This window comes from Strix uralensis, chromosome 17, assembly GCF_047716275.1.
Source record: "Strix uralensis isolate ZFMK-TIS-50842 chromosome 17, bStrUra1, whole genome shotgun sequence".
NCBI classification, from domain to species: domain Eukaryota; kingdom Metazoa; phylum Chordata; class Aves; order Strigiformes; family Strigidae; genus Strix; species Strix uralensis.
The window spans coordinates 3,297,538-3,313,939 of NC_133988.1; the positions used below are offsets into that span (position 1 = coordinate 3,297,538).

Consider the following 16,402-nt stretch of genomic DNA (forward strand, 5'->3'; position numbering starts at 1 on the left):
TGGCACCGCACCCCCGGGACCCGTGTGTCCCCCAGCACCCTGCCACAGGGGGTGTGGAGTGGGTGGGTGTCCCACGGGTGGGTGTCCCACGGGTGGTGTGGAGTGGGTGGCTGTCCCATGGTGGTGTGGCATGGGTGGGTGTCCCATGGGTGGGTGTCCCATGGGTGGTTGTAGCATGGGTGGGTGTCCCACAGGTGGTGTGGCATGGGTTGGGTGTCCCATGGGTGGGTGTCCCATGGGTGCCATGGCACAGCCATGTGTCCCCTGGGTCACCCCTGCAGGTCGCCGCAGCCTGTCGCTCTGTGGCCCCGTCCACCCCACTGGCAGCCCCATGAGACCCCACCACTGTCCCCAGGCCACCCACTGTGGGCGGAGGGCACCCGCTCCAGCACCCATGGGTGCTCTCTTCACCCGAGGGGGTCCCCCGGCGCACGGAGGGACGCTGCAGGACACGGGTTCAGGAGGCGTTTAATGACCTTGAGGGTCCCAAAGCAGCGGGACGAAGCGTGCGGTGCAGCGGGGTCCCCGCCTCGGGGGTCCCCACCGCTGCCCCCCCCAGAGCCACCTCCCCAGCACGGGGGTGGCCACGGGGGGTTGGGCTGGGGAAGGAATTAAGCACCCCCAGAGCTGCACATTGGGGTGGGGGCAGAAAAGGGGCAGGGGGGGCCCTGGCACCCCTTTGCCCCCACCCCAGGGTGGGGGTTCAAGCAGCAGCATTGAGGGGCAAAGCGTGGCAGTGGGGAGGGGGGGGGCCGGTGCCGTGCCACCGGCTAGCACCAAGTGCCCTGCAGGGGTGGGGGACATGGGGGGGTGACCCCCATCCTGCCCCCCGCCCCGGGCAATGCTACTGCCCATACCGGCACAGCGGTGGGTGCAGGGTGGGGGGTGACAGTGGGTGACACCCCCCCCCCCTTCGGCTCCGTCACTGCTTGCTGGGGGGCTGCCGGTGGGGGGCCACAATGCGGTAAGGGGGCTGGCCGCTGCCACGCTTGCCGCGGGGGGGCCCAGGTGCCACCGTGCCAGGGGGGCCACTGCCCGAGCCGGGCTCTGGTTCTGTGGGGAGGAAAGGAGAGAGGCGTCAGGCAGCAGGCACCCCCCAAAACATCATCGGGTGCTGTGGGTGGGGGTCCCCTGTCCCGCAGAAATGGGGTTCACTGCTCCCCAGTCATGTGGCAGCATCGAGCCCCCCGGCGCCGGCTGACCCCAGGGACACGCATGCTGGGACAGGCACACACACCAGGGCAGGGGGGGACACACGAGGACCCCCCGGCTGGCACCCCTGCCTGGCACCCCTGGCCGGCACCCCGAGAGCCGGGGTCCCCCCTGCAGGAAAGCACAGCTGGAAAGGGGAGGCAGAGGCGGGGGGGGAAGAGGGTGGGAGTCACCCGCTGTCCCCAAGCTGGGCACCCTGGCACAGTGGGAACCGGGTACCAGGGTCTCCCTTGGGCCAAGGAGGGGAATGTCCCCGGGCTCCCTCCATCCAAGAGGAGCTCCAAGGACTCCCGGGGTTCAAGGGCTCCTCCAGGGCCCCCCTTCATCTTTGGGGAGCTCCAGGAGCTCCCTTGGTCCAAGAGGGTCTCCATGGTCTCCCTGGGTTTGAGAAGGGCTCCATGGTCTCCCTTGAACCTTGAGGAGCTTCAGGGTTTCCCTTGAACCAAGAGGATCTCTACGGTCATCTCTCAATCCAAGAGGGGCTCCATGGTCTCCCTTGGCCCAAGAGAGGCTCCAGGGTTTCCCTTGGTCCGAGGAGCTCCAAGGTTTCCCTTGGACCAAGAGGGTCTCCATGGTCTTTTCTCTCAGTCCAAGAGGGTCTCCATGGTCTCCCTTGGCCCTGGGGGGCTCCAGGATTTCCCTTGGTCCAAGAGGGTCTCCATGGTTGTCTCTCTCAATCCAAGAGGGGCTCCATGGTCTCCCTCAGCCCAAGAGAGGCTCCAGGGTTTCCCTTGGTCCAAGGAGCTCCAAGGTTTCCCTTAGACCAAGAGGGTCTCCATGGTTGTCTCTCAATCCAAGAGGGTCTCCATGGTCTCCTGTGGCCCTGGGAGGCTCCATGGGTCTCCCTTGGTTTGACATAGGCTCCATGGTCTCCCTTGATCCTTGAGGAGCTCCACAGTTTCCCTTGGTCCAAGAGGGTCTCCATGGTTGTCTCTCAATCCAAGAGGGTCTCCATGGTCTCCCTTGGCCCTGGGGGGCTCCAGGGACCTGCCCCCAGGGGCTCCAGCCCCCCATGCTCCATGCCCGCTCCCAGGGAGGCCGCGGCGCGCCCAGCTCATGCGGGGAGAGGAGGAGAGAAGGTGGCGCCGTTACCTGGCCAGATGATGGCTTCCAGCAAGGTGACCCTTCTAGCCAGGACCTCCAGCCGGGCCTGCTGCCGCAGGAGGGTTTGGAAGCTACTGGCCTGGGGGAGAGTGAGAGAGCAGAGCAGAGCGCGCGTTCGCCCCGCGGCGGGCACGGCCTGGGTGGCACGGCACAGCATGGGTGGCACAGCATGGCATGGGTGGCATAGCACGGCATGGGTGGCACGGCATGGGTGGCATAGCATGGGTGCAGCCCCGGCGGGCGGGGGGTGCCGGTGCAATGGGTGGGGGGTGCCAGGTCTCCCAGGAAGGTGCTCCTCCCGGTCTCAGAGGGGTGCCGGGGGCTCCCGTGGCCCCAGGGGGATGCGAGGGGCTCCCCCATCCCTGTGGGTCCAGGGGGGGCCAGGGGTCCCTTGTGCTGACCCTGTGGTGGCCCCCGCTGCCTCGATGTCCCTGGCAGCACCCCCCGATGGGGACACAACTGTCCCCTGCCTGGGCAAGCCCCAGCAGGGTGCTCCCTCTGCCACCCCCCAGCACGTCAAGCCCCCAGGCACATGGCGGGGGGGACACATCCCCAACCTGCCCAGGGGGCCACCAGCTTGTCCCCAAGATGGAGACTGTCACGGGTGTCCCTGCCTGAGGTGGGTACCCTGAGCAGTGCCCGGGGGGGACATTTCTGGGGTGCCCAGCTGTGGGTGCAGGCAGGGGGTGCCCCGGTGGCCCTCGTCCTACGAGCGGTCCCCAGTGCTGGCCATGATGCCACAGTGTGGGTGATGACATCATGCACAGCTGATGACATCACACCGCAGCCAAGGTGGGACCAACACCTCGCCCTGGTGCCCGGCCCCCCCCGTGGCGGAGGGGAGGGGGTGCCGAGGGACCCCTCCCCGCAGCTCCATGACATCAGCGAGCCAAGGGCCACCGTGACGCCATGGGGGCCTGGTGACCTGCCAGCGGGAATGGGGGACACCCCACAGAGCAGGGGGCCACCCCAGGGGTCCCTGTCCCCTCCCGTGGCCCGGGCTGGCCCCCCCCTACTCACCATAGAGCCCAATCATTGTTTCCAAGATTAAAACCCTCTCCGCTAAAATCTTCAGCGCCTCGCGGAGCTGGTGCAAACCCTCCCCCTGGGGAGAAGAGAGGGACGGGGGTGAGGGGGGGCCAGACCCCCGCATGGTCCCGGGTCACCTCCCCTGTTGGGGGGGGCACAGAGGGGACACGGGTACCCCACACCTCCGGCACCCCCTGACTTGCCACGACACCAGGGGAAGGAGTGGGGGTACCCCCGGGGGGGGCGGAGGGGGCACCAGCCCCCAGACGTACCCCTGGGGAGTCTGAGCCCACCCTGTGCCCCCAGCACAGCTCTCTGTGCCCCTGTGCTGGGGGGTCCGGGGCGGGGGGGCTGGCTCTGCGCCCCATCACATTGCCCAGGCACAGGGGGGCCGTGCTGATGGTGTGACCCCTCCGTGGGAGGGGACGTGTGCAGGGGTGGTACCCCCCTGCCCCAGCATTTGGGGAGGGGGGGAACAAGCACATCCAGGGACCCCCATGCCATAACCGGGGTCCCAGGGGTGAGATGCAAGTGCAGGACACAGCTGGGGACCCCCAGGCTATTGTCGGGGTCCCAGGGATGTGACAAGAGCACTGGGCACAGATGGGGACCCCCCGTGACACTGCTGGGGTCCCAGGGGTGAGACGTGGGGCACTGGGCACCACTGGGGACCCCCAGGCCACCACTGGGGTCCCAGGAATGAGACATGGCAGAGAGCAGGGCAGGGGGGTGGGGTTCTCCCCATACCCATCACCGCCCCCCCAGCACCCACGGGTGGCCGATCCCTGTCAGTAGATGTGTCCCCACTGCTGTCCCCGGTGCCACCCGCCACTCACCCAAGTGCCCTTCTCGCCTGGCTCGCCCCTGGGGCCCGGCTCGCCCTGAAACACAGAAAGGAGAGGGCCTGGCAGCGGGGGGGGGACACGGGGAGCTGCAGCCCAGGGTTGCCCGACCCAGCAACGTACCTGTGCCCCGTCCTGCCCACGGCTGCCCGGGTGGCCCTGGGGACCCTGGTGGGGGGAGAGAGCCTGTCAGCACCTGGGGGGGCACGGCCAGACCCCCCCACTGCAGGAGATGCTGGCTGGCAATCCCCAGCTGAGACCTCCCTAACTCATGTCACAGTGCTGGGGTGGCGGGGACTCACCCTGTCTCCCTTCTCCCCGGGGGGGCCGGCAGCTCCGGGTGCCCCGGCTCTACCCTGTGCAAGGACAAGGTGGGTGCCATCAGCCGCGGGAAGGGGTCTGGGGGGGCTCAGCCCATCCCGTGCCCCCCGCCCCGGCGCTCCTGGCACTTACGTCGGGTCCTGGGGGGCCGGGTGGCCCGATGGGACCTGGGGGGCCAGGGGGACCTGCAAAGAGAGGGGGCCCAGCTCAGCTTGGCCCTGGCAGGGTGCCCCGCATCAGGGCACCCCCAAAGTGCTGGGGTGGGGGGTGTAGGGAAGTGGGAGGGGGCAACTCACCCATCGGCCCCACAGGTCCGGGGGGTCCAGCGGGACCCACGATGCCCCCGGCGGCTTCGGTGAAGGTGTTGGAGAGGAGCGGGTCCCCTGGGGGACAGCAGGAGTGGTGGGCAGAGGGGCCAGACCCCCCCGGGGCTCCCAGCACCGCTCGGTCAGGCAGGATCCGGCCACACTGCCCCCAGCCTGGGTGATGCCCCCACCCACCCTGCCCACTCCCCATGGCCAGGCTGCCCCCGCCAGCCCCGGTGCCAGGGCAGGGATGTTCTGTCACGGTACAGCCCCCCCGATCCCCATCCTTGGGGTCAGCTCGGGGAAGGGACCCCCCCACACCCCAGCCCCTCCTTACTGGGCTCGGCTATGCGGGGTATCGCTGGCCCCACAGGGGCAGGGGGGCCCGGGGGGCCAGGGGGGCCGGGTAACCCCTTCTCTCCAGGGAGCCCCCTGGCTCCATCCCGGCCAGGTGGTCCTGGGGGGCCGGGGGGACCTGCAGGGAGGAAGAGGAGGGTGAAGATTGGGGGGATGCCTGTTAAACTCCTGATGCCCGCAGCTGCGTAGCGCTGGAGCCCTTCTGAGCCCCAAAACTGCTGCACAGACCCCCCCAAGATCTGCTGGCCAGGAGGGGGGTGCTCAGCTGGAGCCAGGCACCAGGCTGGGACCCCACCTCCCACTGGGGCTCCCCATCCCCCCTTACCTGGTGGCCCCCTTGGACCCTTCACCCCGGGAATGCCTGATGGTCCCCGTCCTCCTGCGTCTCCCTTGGGGCCAGAGGGGCCGGGGGGCCCTCGCGAGCCGGGTCTCCCTGCAGGGGAGCAGCACCCTCAGGGGGAGCACCCCGGGGACAGCCCCTGGGTGGGTGCCCCCCACCCACACCCAGTCCCCACCCCACGCCCCAGCACGGCTCCCCACTGCAACCCTGGTGTGGGTGGGGAGAGCATCGGTCCAGGGGGGCACCCCATGGGCAGCAGCCCCACGCCAGGGGAACCAAAGCGCTGGGTGGGGGGAAAAGCCCTTCAAACCCTCCCCAGAGCTGGCCTGGTCCCCACGTGTGACTCAATGTCACCACCGTCCCCTGGGGACAGCTGGGGTGGGGACTGCAGCCCATTCCCCCAAGGTGAGGAGCTCCAAGAGGGGAGTCCCCCAGGTGTCCCCCCCAAATACTGGTAACACCCAGGTGCTTTTTCTGGGCAATGGCACCGCCAGTGCTGCTGGGTGGCACTGCCACCACCACTGCTGCCACAGGATGTGGCATTGCCACCGCTGGTGCTGCAGGATGCAGGTGGTTGAGGGGGGGCAGGGTGGGGAGCTGCCTGTCTTACCATCATCCCCGGGGCTCCCGCGGGCAGCCGGGGACCCCCAGAGCTGCCCGGTCTCCGGCCCCCTGCCCGGGGTGCTGCCTTTGGGTGCTGGGGAGGTGGGGGGTTCAGCCACTGATAGCCGGGCCACCTGGCAATGAGATGGGAAGGGTGGGTGCCGCAGCAGGGGGGAGCGACCATAAGGTGACCCGCCCTGGGCTGACGCACCCCTCAAGGGGTGGCATAGCGAGCCAGGGAGGTGGCCAGACCCCAGGTTGGTGGCACAGTGCGGGGGGACTCACCTGCGCCTCGAGGGTGGCAAGCCGGGCTGTCAGCTCCCCGACACGGCTGCAGTTCAGGCACCCTGCGGGGGGAAAGCGGGGGGGCATGGGCAGTCAGGTGGGGGACACCCACCCCTCCTCACCCACGCCAACACGGCTGGCTTGGGGAGGGACCCACCTGAGAAAGCTGTGGGGCGGAGGGAGGGCCGGCGTGGGGCAGCACTGGGGCGGCCGGTGTCCCGCAGGGTGAGGAAGGTGTGAGCCTCTGCTGAGGGAAGGGGGGGGGGTCAGGATGGGGGCACCCCCACCCAGGGCATCGCTTCTGGTGGGAGACCCCCCAGGGGCCACGGGGCTCGGAAAGCCTGCTGCCCCCCACCCAGAAATAGCGGGGAGGCTGCAGGGGCTCCTGCTGCTTCTGCCCCATCCTCGCTCCAGGTGAGCCTCAGAGCCCCAAACCCACCTGTGGCCCCAGGGCAGATCCCCCCAAACCCACCCACAGCTCCAAGCCAAATCCCTCTTGGACCCATGGGTGACCAACCAGACCCCTCCAACCCACCCATAACCCTGAGCCAGACCCCCCCAAACCCACCCATGACCACACACCAGATCCCCAAACCCAGCCCCTAACCCTGACCCAGATGTCCCCCAACCCCCCCCCCCCAGTCCTGAACCCCATCCCCCCAAACATCCCCATGGCCCTCTGCCAGCTCCCCCCAGCAACACCCCCCCTGACGCCCCAGCTCGGGGGGTGGCTTTGGAGGGGGGGCCACATTCCCGGGGACACTGCCCATGTCCACGACCCACTGCAGGGTTCCAGCCCCCCGTCCCCACCGAGGGACCCTGGGGACAGCGACTTGGGGCCACCCAGCACGGCAGGAAAGGGGTGTCTGGAGCAGAGCTGGCGGCATCGTGCCCCCCCCGCTCCCCCCTGCACTGCCATCCCACCCCGGCACGGCCACCGCCATGCTGCAGGGGACAGCCAGCGCCGTCCTAAGCGGGCCCAGATGTGGGGCACCCGGCCAAGCACGCACAGAGGAGGAGGAGGAGCAGAAGGAGGAGGAGGAGGAAGAGCCCCCCGCCTTCCCCTGCGCTGCTGCCACCCAGCTGGCTCCGGAGCCCCTCGTGCCAGCCACTGTCCTGCAGGCCCTCGGTGCCAACCCGCTGTCCCCAGGGTGCCCCCCACTCCTGGGTGCCCCCCGCTGCCCCTACAGCCCGATCCCCCCACGCCCTGCAGAGCTGGGGCCAGGCTGGAGACCTGCAGTTGGGGGCCCTGCGGGGAGAGGGAGGGAGGAGGATGATGCAGACAAAGACACCCCCCCCCCCGGTAAGGAGGCAGGCTGGGGGCCAGCTGCCGAGGCGGGCAGCGCCCGTCCCACCACGCATGGCACAGCCTCGCACCCATTCAGCTGCCCACCCGCCAGCTGCCGCACACAGGGACAGTGAGTGGGCAGGCAGGCAGGCAGGCATCCCCTCTGGGGCACAGCCATGCACCCCCCCACCCAGGAATGTCCATCTGTCCGTCCATCCACCCACACTCCATCCATCTATCAACCTTTCCAGTTACCCACCCCTGGGCATGGCCAGCCAACATCCATCTGCCCACTCACCCCTGCACCTACCCATCCTGCCAAACGTAGGGCCACCCACCCACCCACTGGAAACTCTCTCTGTCTACCCACCCACCCACTCATCCACCCACATGAAGGGACTTCCACCCACCCACCAACACAGCAACATCCAGCCAGCCATCTAACCACTTCTCCATGGACACAGCCATCTAGTCATCTACTCACAGGAACAGCCACCCATCCACCCACCCTTGGGAACATCCATCCATCCATCCATCCGTCCATCTGTCCATCCATCCATCCACAGGAACATCCAACCCTCCCTCCCTCCATCCATCCACCCACATGAACATCCGCGCATCCACCCACCCATCCACCCACCCACAGGAACATCCATCCACCCACCCATGATCCATCCATCCATCCATCCATCCACCCACCCACCCATCCACCCACCCATGATCCATCCATCCATCCATCCACCCACCCACCCATCCACCCACCCATGATCCATCCATCCATCCATCCATCCATCCATCCACCCACCCACCCATCCACCCACCCATGATCCATCCATCCATCCATCCATCCATCCATCCATCCATCCATCCATCCATCCACCCACCCACCGAGGAACACCCATCCTTCCATCCGTTCCCCGCCCCCCCCCATGGGTCTATCTCTCCATCCATCCCTCCCCACCCCTCCCCACCGACACTGCCGACGCCCGGGGGGCCCCTGGGTGACACCACCCCACCCCAGCAGTGGAGAGGACCAGAAGCCCAGCACCGAGGCAGGATGAGGCCCCTTCCCACCTTCCTCACAGTTGGCGCCGACATGGCCGGGGCAGCACCTCCACTCCAGCGCCGTGAGCGTCTTGTAGGTCACCCTGTAGATGGGCCGGACGATGGTGCGGTAGCTGCTGGCACAGAGCGGGGCGGCGCTTTCACACTCATCCCGGGTCTGAAACCCCGAGGCAGTAGAGCACCCCGGGGTGCTGGGGTGGGATGCGGGGTGCCCGCTCCCGGGGGATGCCGGTGGCTCCGCTCACCTGCCCCCGCTGCAGGCCAGGGGCCAGCGGCAGCCCTGGAAGACCCGCTGGAGGAAGGTGCCATTCTGGACGTGGCATGACACCGTCCGTGTCACTGTGTAGGAGCACCAGTTGCTGGAAGGGAAACTGCTGGCACTGTCACCGTGGGGCTGGCGGGGGTGGCAGTGCCACCTGGGGTGTCCCCTCTCTCTGTCCCAGGGGGTCCTGCCCCCCAAACTGCCCCAAGAGATGCCCACCTCCACCTTTTGGGGTGCCCGTGGGGGACCCTCCCGGGCAGGGGCTGCCCTGGCACGCCGGGGGGAGCTGGGGCCCCGCATTCCTGCTGCATTCCCGGCACGGCACGGCGCTGGCGCCGGCTGGCCTGGAGCGGGGCCCGGAGCCCCCCCCTGCGCCCCCGGCCCACCCCGCACAAAGGCTCCTTTCTTCAGCCGCCTGCCCGCCCCACGCCGGCTCCTCATGCCAGGCTCTGCCCACTCTGCCTGCCCTGGGCACCCCCGCAGCCTCAGTTTCCCCCTGCGGATGGGGGGGGACACACCAGTGCCACAACACCGAGTGCCCCTGTCCCCACAGCAGGCAGGACTCGCTGTACCCTCAGCGGCTCCAAACTCTGAGGCTGTGCAATTTGGGTCAAACCCCAAGATTTTTGGGACCGCCGCAGCGCTGCACAGCCCCTGCAAGCAGGGAGGCGGTGGCGGCGGGGATGAGTGGGCGCTGCGGGGGGACAATTGTCTGGGAGGTGCCGGGGGGGGCACAGCAGGGTGGCACAGGGTTTTCCGGCCGGGCAGCGGCCCAGGCGGGCCCCATGCCAGGGCCACGAGAGCGCCGAGCCCGCCGGGGCTGTCTGCACGCTGCTGCCGCCGCCCCGCGATGCCAAGCGGGGTCCTGGTGGGGGGAGCAGCGGCACCTCCGGCCCCCTTCCCCCAGGGTGACAGCCCCCGGCATCGTCCCCCCTCGCCTCCAGCTCCCGGGTGATGCTGCCCACGCAGACGGGGATGGCACGGGTGCTGCGTCGGGATGCGGCCACGCCGTCTCGGGGCAAGGACGCAGCAGCGATGCCAGCCCCAGCTGCGCCAGGCGCCCGCAGGGATGGGGATGGGGATAGGGACGGGTCCCGGCCCGTTTCGCCTCCCGCCTGGCAGAGGGAGGACGCGGGGGAATGCCCTCCCAGGGAGCCGGGCAGGAGCTGGCGGGCATCGGCGTGCGAGCGCTCGCATGGCCCGGCCTGACCCGGCCCACCCGCTGCCGGGCCAGCACTCGTGCACTGAGCGGGCCCGGGCTCTGCTGCCGGGGCATGCTCGTACCTGGGGCAAAGCCCACGCTGGGGTTGGCTCCGAATCCCACCCCCCTTCCCAAAACCAGCCTGTTGGCTTCGTGCCCCCCAGCTTGGGCACGTGGGACCGCAGTGATGCGTTAGCCCAGTGAGAAGGATGGGGTGGGGGCTCACAGGACACCCCCGCCCCTCCAATGCCAACAGCAGGGTGGTGGGTTGTGGGCTGGGGGGGGACACACGGTAGGGTGGTGCCAAGGCGCCGGGGGCTTCCTGGGCTTGGCCGGGAGGGGAAGGGGAAATGAGGCAGCTTCTGCCCGTCGCCTCGCCGACCCGAGCGGAACCAGGAGGTCCCGGCAATCCGGTGCCGGAGACGTGGCCAGAGCCAAAGGTTTCCTGTAAACAACCCCCCCGCCACCCCCCCTGCCGCTCCGCCGGGATGGGACCGTGGGGACAGGGGCCACAGCCCCCCGAACCGAGCTGCCCCGGCCCCCAGCACCTCCCAGGGACGGGCAGGACCCTGGGGCCAGGGCCACTCACCCCCTGCCAGCCCCAGCAGTCCCAGTACACCTAGGTAGCCCCAGCATGTCCCAGTGTGCCCAGGCAGCCCCAGTTCGTCCCAGTGCGCCCCGGCAGCCCCAGTAGCCCCAGCATGTCCCAGTGTGCCCAGGCAGCCCCAGCAGCTTGCTATCCCTGGTAGCTCTGATAACCCAGCAATGATGCTAGACCCAGTAAGTCCTGCTAGCCCCAGTAACCCCCCAGTAAGTCCCAGAAAGTCTTGCTAGCCCCAGTAACCCCTAGACCCAGCGAGTCCTGCTGGACCCAGTATCCCCCAGTAAGCCCCAGCCCCGGCAGCCCCCAGCAGCCCCCCAGCCTTCCCAGTCCCGGTAGCCCCAGCGGCACGGACCAAGCAGCCCCTGCCCCACCGTCCCCAGCAGCCGGTGCCCCCCCGTTCCCGGAGCCCCCCGGTTCCCGGTACCCGCAGCGCCCAGTGCCCGGCGCCCCCCAGTATCCACATCCCCATCTCCCCGGTGCCACCCACGCTCCGTGCCCGGACCCCCGGTGCCCCGACCCCCCCCCTCGGTGCCCCCGGGGCCGGTACCTGCGGGCGGCGGGCTGCAGCACGGCCGGGCTCCAGGAGCCGGCGGCGGGCGGCAGCAGCAGGCAGCAGAGGCACAGGCAGAGCCCCAGGGGTACAGGCAGGGGCAGGCAGCGGCGGCAGCGCCCCCGGGCCCGGCCCGCCATGCCGCTCCGCGGGGCTCGGCGTGGGACCGGGCACCGGCACCGGCACCGAGCGGGGCGGCCGGAGGGGGAGGGGAGGGGAGGGATGAAGGAGGAGGGATGAAGGAGGAGGAGGAGGAGGAGGGACCCCCCGCCCCCCCGCCTTCCGCCCCGCCGGCCTGGGGGTCCCGCTGGCGGCACGGACAGGGGGGGCGCAGTCTGACACACACACACACACACACGCACACACACGCACACACACGCACGCCTGGAGGGGGCGGGCAGGATCGGGGGGGCACAGCCTGGGGGGCCGGGGGGGGCCCGTGCGGGGGGCTGGGCCCAGATGTGGGACCCTGGTCCCCGTGGGACTGAGTGTGTCCCGGGTGTGAGCCCCTCGGTGTGGGGACACACGCGTGTGTGCGTCCCTGTGTGTGCACGGGGACACACACGTGTGCGTGTGTGCATGGGGACACGTGTGTGTGTGTCTCTGTGTGGGCTTGGGTACGCACACGTGTGCATCCCTGGGTATGCATGTGTGTGTGTGCGTGGGGACACGTGTGTGTGCATGGGGATGTGTGTGTACATCTGTGTGTGCGTGGGGACACGTGTGTGTGCATGGGGACGTGTGTGTGTGGGCATCTGTGTGTGTGTGGGGACACGTGTGTGTGCATGGGGATGTGTGTGTGCATCTGTGTGTGCGTGGGGACACGTGTGTGTGCATGGGGACGTGTGTGTGTGGGCATCTGTGTGTGTGGGGACACGTGTGTGCTTCTGTGTGTGAGTGGGGACACACGTGTGTGTGCATGGGGACATGTGTGTGTGTTTCTGTGTGTGCGTGGGGACACGTGTGTGTGCATGGGGATGTGTGTGTGCATCTGTGTGTGCATGGGGACACGTGTGTGTGTGTCTCTGTGTGGGCTTGGGTACGCACACGTGTGCATCCCTGGGTATGCATGTGTGTGTGTGTGTGGGGACACGTGTGTGTGCATGGGGATGTGTGTGTGCATCTGTGTGTGCATGGGGACATGCGTGTGGGCATCTGTGTGTGTGTGGGGACACGTGTGTGTGCATGGGGATGTGTGTGTGCATCTGTGTGTGCGTGGGGACACGTGTGTGTGCATGGGGGGACACGTGTGTGTGTGCATGCGGACATGTGCATCTGTGTGTGCATGGGGACGTGTGTGTGTGGGCATCTGTGTGTGTGTGGGGACACGTGTGTGCTTCTGTGTGTGAGTGGGGACACACGTGTGTGTGTGAGTAGGGACACGTGTGTGTGCATTTGTGTGTGCATGGGGACACACGTGTGTGTGCATCTGTGTGTGCGTGGGGACACGTGTGTGTGGGGACATGTGTGTGTGCATCTGTGTGCTTGGGCACACGTGTGTGTGCATGGGGATGTACGTGTGCATCTGTGTGTGCATGGGGACACGTGTGTGCATCTGTGCGTGCCTGTGTACACACACGTGTGCACACACATGTGCACGGGCACACAGATGTGCGCACATCTGGCTGTGCAGCAGCACACACGCGTGTGTGCCTGCGTGTGCCTCTGCGCATCCTCCTGCCCACACCCGTGTGCCGGCGTGTCTGTCCGTGTGCGATGCGCTGCAGGTCCCTGCGTGTGTCTGTGCACACGCAGGTGTGTTTGTGTCTGCGTGTGTGTACGTGTGTACCGGGCCCGGGTGTGTGTACATCCGCCTGTCTGTCTGTCTGTCTCCGGCTGTTCTTCCGGCCGCCTCTTCCATGTGTGCGTGTGTGTGGTCCCGGTGTCGGGGCGTGCAAGGAGGCCGCGTGTGTGCATGGGTGTGCGCGGGTGGTCCCGGCCGGGGGTGTCCGTGGGAGGGTGTGCGGGTGGGGGGGCCCTACAGGCAGCGTGTGTGTGTGCACACGTGTGTGTGTCTGTCGCGCTGACCGTCTGTCTGTGTCTGGGGACACATCCCCGCACCGGCAGCACCCTGGGACCCCCCGGCCCTCCCCTCTGCGGGGTGCGCCTGGGGGGGCCTCGGCCCCCTGATCAAGGCTGTCAGCGCCCACCCCCAGCCCTGCGCGGGGGGACCCGGGCGTCGCGGTGGTCGCCGTCAGCTCATCTGCCGACCCGCTGTGCCCCCTCCCATGCAGGCAGCGGGGAACCCGGGTGTCCAGACCCCCAAGGGGGAGCTGCGCTCTGTCTGCCCCCCCCCCCCGCCCAGCACGGGCAGAGCCCTGGAAGGCCCGGAGCTGGGTTCAAGGCGGGGACGAGCAGAGCAGGAGGACTCTGCGCTGGAGGGGGTGAGGGAGCGCTCTCATGGGGCCCCCCACCCATGGGTGCCGCCTTCCTCTGGGCAGGGGGGTAAGCGGGAAGCTGGCACGGCACGGGGTGGGGGGGATGCACCCCCAGAGCGCACACACACCCATGGGGGGACCCACCTCCCCGCCTTCCCAGGGGGAGCCCTGCCGGGCTGGCAGCCACCCCCTTGGTGCACAGGGGGGTCCCCAAGCCCCTCCTTGCCCCCCCGCAGTGCCTCTGGCAGCCTGGCCCCGGCGTGTCCTTGCCGCAGGGCCCGGGACGTGCTGTTCACCCTCGCGGGTGTGTGGAGGAGCCGAAGGTCACCCACACTCCTCCTCAGACTAAACAAGGCTGTGCTTGGGTGCCCAGGGTCCGGTGGGGGCCCTTGGGTGGGGGCGGGCAGGTATCCCACCAGATGGTACATGTGTCCCCCTCCGGTCTGGGGGGTGTCCCCCATGCACGGTGGGGACAGGGCTGGGGTGCTGTGAGGGCTCAGCGCCCGTGGGACGGATCCTGCTGGGCTTTAGCAGGCTCCTCCGGCAGCCCGGGGGCTGGGGCTCTGGGGGGGGCTGCAGGCACTGGGGTCCCCTGTCTTGTCCCCTAAAGTGGGGCAGCCCCGCTGCTGCCTGATGGCTGTCCCAGGCTGTCCCCAGCCCAGAGCTGAGCCTCAGGCTGCACAGGCTCCCCTGAGTGACCCCCACCCGGCCCTGGGGTTCCCTCACCCAGGGGCTTGAATCCCCCCCGGTGTGTTTCAGCCCGGCTCCAGGTCCCTGGGCCATGTCCCTGTCCCTGTCCCAGGTCCCCATGGCATGTCCCAGCTCCAGGTCCCTGCCCTGGCTCCCTGTCCCCATCCCAGCTCCATGTCCCCATGCCACATCCCTGTCCCTGCTCCACGTCCTTGCCCTGGTTCCACGTCCCCACCCCATGGCCCAGCTCCAGGTTCTTGCCCTGGCTCCCTGTCCCCATGCCATGTCCCTGCTCCAGGTCCATGTCCCCACCTCACGTCCCTGTCCCAGCTCCATGGCCCCGTGCCATGGCCCCATCAGGGACCAGGGCTCAGAGCTGAGGCCCCTGGGCCAGGGGAAGGCTGGGGGCAGGGGGGGTGGGTGGGGTGGGCAAGTGGGGCCACTCAGGGCAATTATGGCCTATTAGTTCTCACAGGGCCCTGCCCCGTGTCCCCCACCAATGTCCCCAGCTCTGCATCCCCTCAAGTACCTCCCTGACCCCATCGGCTCCCTGAACACCATGTGCCCTCCCAGCCTGGCTCCCAGTGAGGTGTGGGGGCACACTGGGATGGAGAGAGGCTGCTGGTGGCTCCCAAAGGTGCTGATGGGGCTCACAGAGCAGCGCCCCGGGACCCCCACCCCTGCCAGCCCCCAGCCCCATCTGCCCTGGGCTGGCTCCTGGCATGAGCCCTGGGCGCAGCTCATTGCACGGATGAGGTGGCTCCTGCCTTTGTGGGCTGACCGGGAGCTGAGTCCCCCGCTGTGGGGATGGGGACAGGGACCGGTGGGTGTCCCCGTGCTCGACCCCGCTCAGCCCCTGGGTGCTTGGGGCAGGGACCGAGCCGGGGCTCGGTGCCCCGCTCAGCCGGGACGCCCCGCGGTGCCACCCCGGGCTGCCACGCCGCGTGGCCGAGGCCACCAGGTGGCACTGCGAGGCCATCGTGGCAGTCGCTGCCCGGCCCCCGGCCAACCCCCAGGGCCAGTCCCGGTCCCCGGCGGTCCCGCAGGGCCAGCCCCGCGGCCCATGAGTGTTCCCCGTCCCGGCGGCGGTGGGGGGGGTGCGGCCGGAGCCCGGGAGGAACAACCCTTCTGTCCCCAAATCTGTCCATCCACGGACGTGGCCACAGCGGCAACCCCTCTGTCCCCAAATCCATGGGTACGGCCAGAGTAAAAAACCTTCTACCCTCAGTCTGTCCCCAAATCTGTGCCTCCACAGGCACAGCTAGAGTGACAACCCCTTTATCCCCAAATCTGTCACCAAATCTGTCCCTGCATGGGCACAGCCGGAGTGATAATTCCCCTGTCCCCAGATCTGTCCCCTCTGCAAGCACAGTCAGAGCAACAGTCCCTCTGTCCCCAAATCTGTCACCTCGCAGGCAGAACCTGACAACCGCTCTGTCCCCAGGTCTGTCCCCAAATCTGTCCCTCGGCAGGCAGAGCCGCAAGCCCCCAGGCCGAGGCAGGTGGTGATGGTGGGGCAGACACTGGGGTGTCCCCATGGCTCGGGGCCTCCTGCCACCTCCCGTGCCTCAGTTTCCCCATGGGGCTGCAGGAACCACATACCCTAAGGGGGACAAGGTCCCCCCCAAAGCCAGGCTGGTCAAGCCGGGGGTCAACCCCCCCTGGGGACACCCTCCCCACGTGTGTGTGTGACCACACATGTGCTCGCCCCTCTGACACACCTGTGTGCCCCGGGACTGGGCCACCTGTGGGTGCCACTGCCCGGTCCCACGCTGGGTGCAGGTTCTTGGTGGGGGTGCTGGGTGCCCGGTGTCAGTGGGGGTCCCCGGTGAGGGGCCCCGCTGTGGGTGCAGGCCTTGTGCCCGGTGTGGGTGTACGTGTGGCTGCCGCACTCGGTGCCAGGGTGGGCGCCCACAGCAGGTGGGGGGCCCCGGTGTGGGTGCTGGGTGTGGGTGCCTGTCCCCAG

The 16,402-nt window shown here is 68.7% G+C and overlaps 1 protein-coding gene across 14 annotated transcripts; it reads right to left on the reverse strand.

Moving 5' to 3' along the window:
- Positions 1 to 451: 451 nt before the first annotated feature.
- Positions 452 to 11,553, reverse strand: EMID1 (EMI domain containing 1). Of its 14 annotated transcripts, none has more exons than XM_074886975.1 (16): positions 11,366 to 11,553; positions 8,997 to 9,110; positions 8,761 to 8,864; positions 6,556 to 6,642; positions 6,399 to 6,460; positions 6,121 to 6,247; positions 5,496 to 5,603; positions 5,151 to 5,288; positions 4,805 to 4,891; positions 4,641 to 4,693; positions 4,490 to 4,543; positions 4,311 to 4,355; positions 4,182 to 4,226; positions 3,337 to 3,421; positions 2,305 to 2,390; positions 452 to 1,053 (listed from the first exon to the last, which is right to left on the reverse strand). In XM_074886975.1, exons 1-16 carry the CDS (start codon positions 11,506 to 11,508, stop codon positions 469 to 471), a joined length of 1,923 nt encoding a protein of 640 aa, XP_074743076.1. In that variant the 5' UTR covers positions 11,509 to 11,553; the 3' UTR covers positions 452 to 468. The 14 variants fall into 14 exon arrangements, 13 of the variants coding, with proteins under 13 accessions (XP_074743076.1, XP_074743074.1, XP_074743073.1 ...); XM_074886973.1 differs by having other exon boundaries at positions 6,556 to 6,645; positions 8,761 to 8,867; XM_074886972.1 differs by having other exon boundaries at positions 8,997 to 9,122.
- Positions 11,554 to 16,402: the final 4,849 nt, after the last annotated feature.

Coding starts and splice junctions, on each gene's coding strand:
- EMID1 (XM_074886969.1), bottom strand. CDS start 11,508: ATGGCGGGCCGGGCCCGGGGGCGCTGCCGCCGCTGCCTGCCCCTGCCT. Junction 4,694..4,804: donor CGGACCTGTGGGGCCGATGG/GTGAGTTGCCCC, acceptor CTCTCTTTGCAG/GTCCCCCTGGCCCCCCAGGT. Junction 2,391..3,336: donor AACAATGATTGGGCTCTATG/GTGAGTAGGGGG, acceptor CCCCCAGGCCAG/TAGCTTCCAAACCCTCCTGC.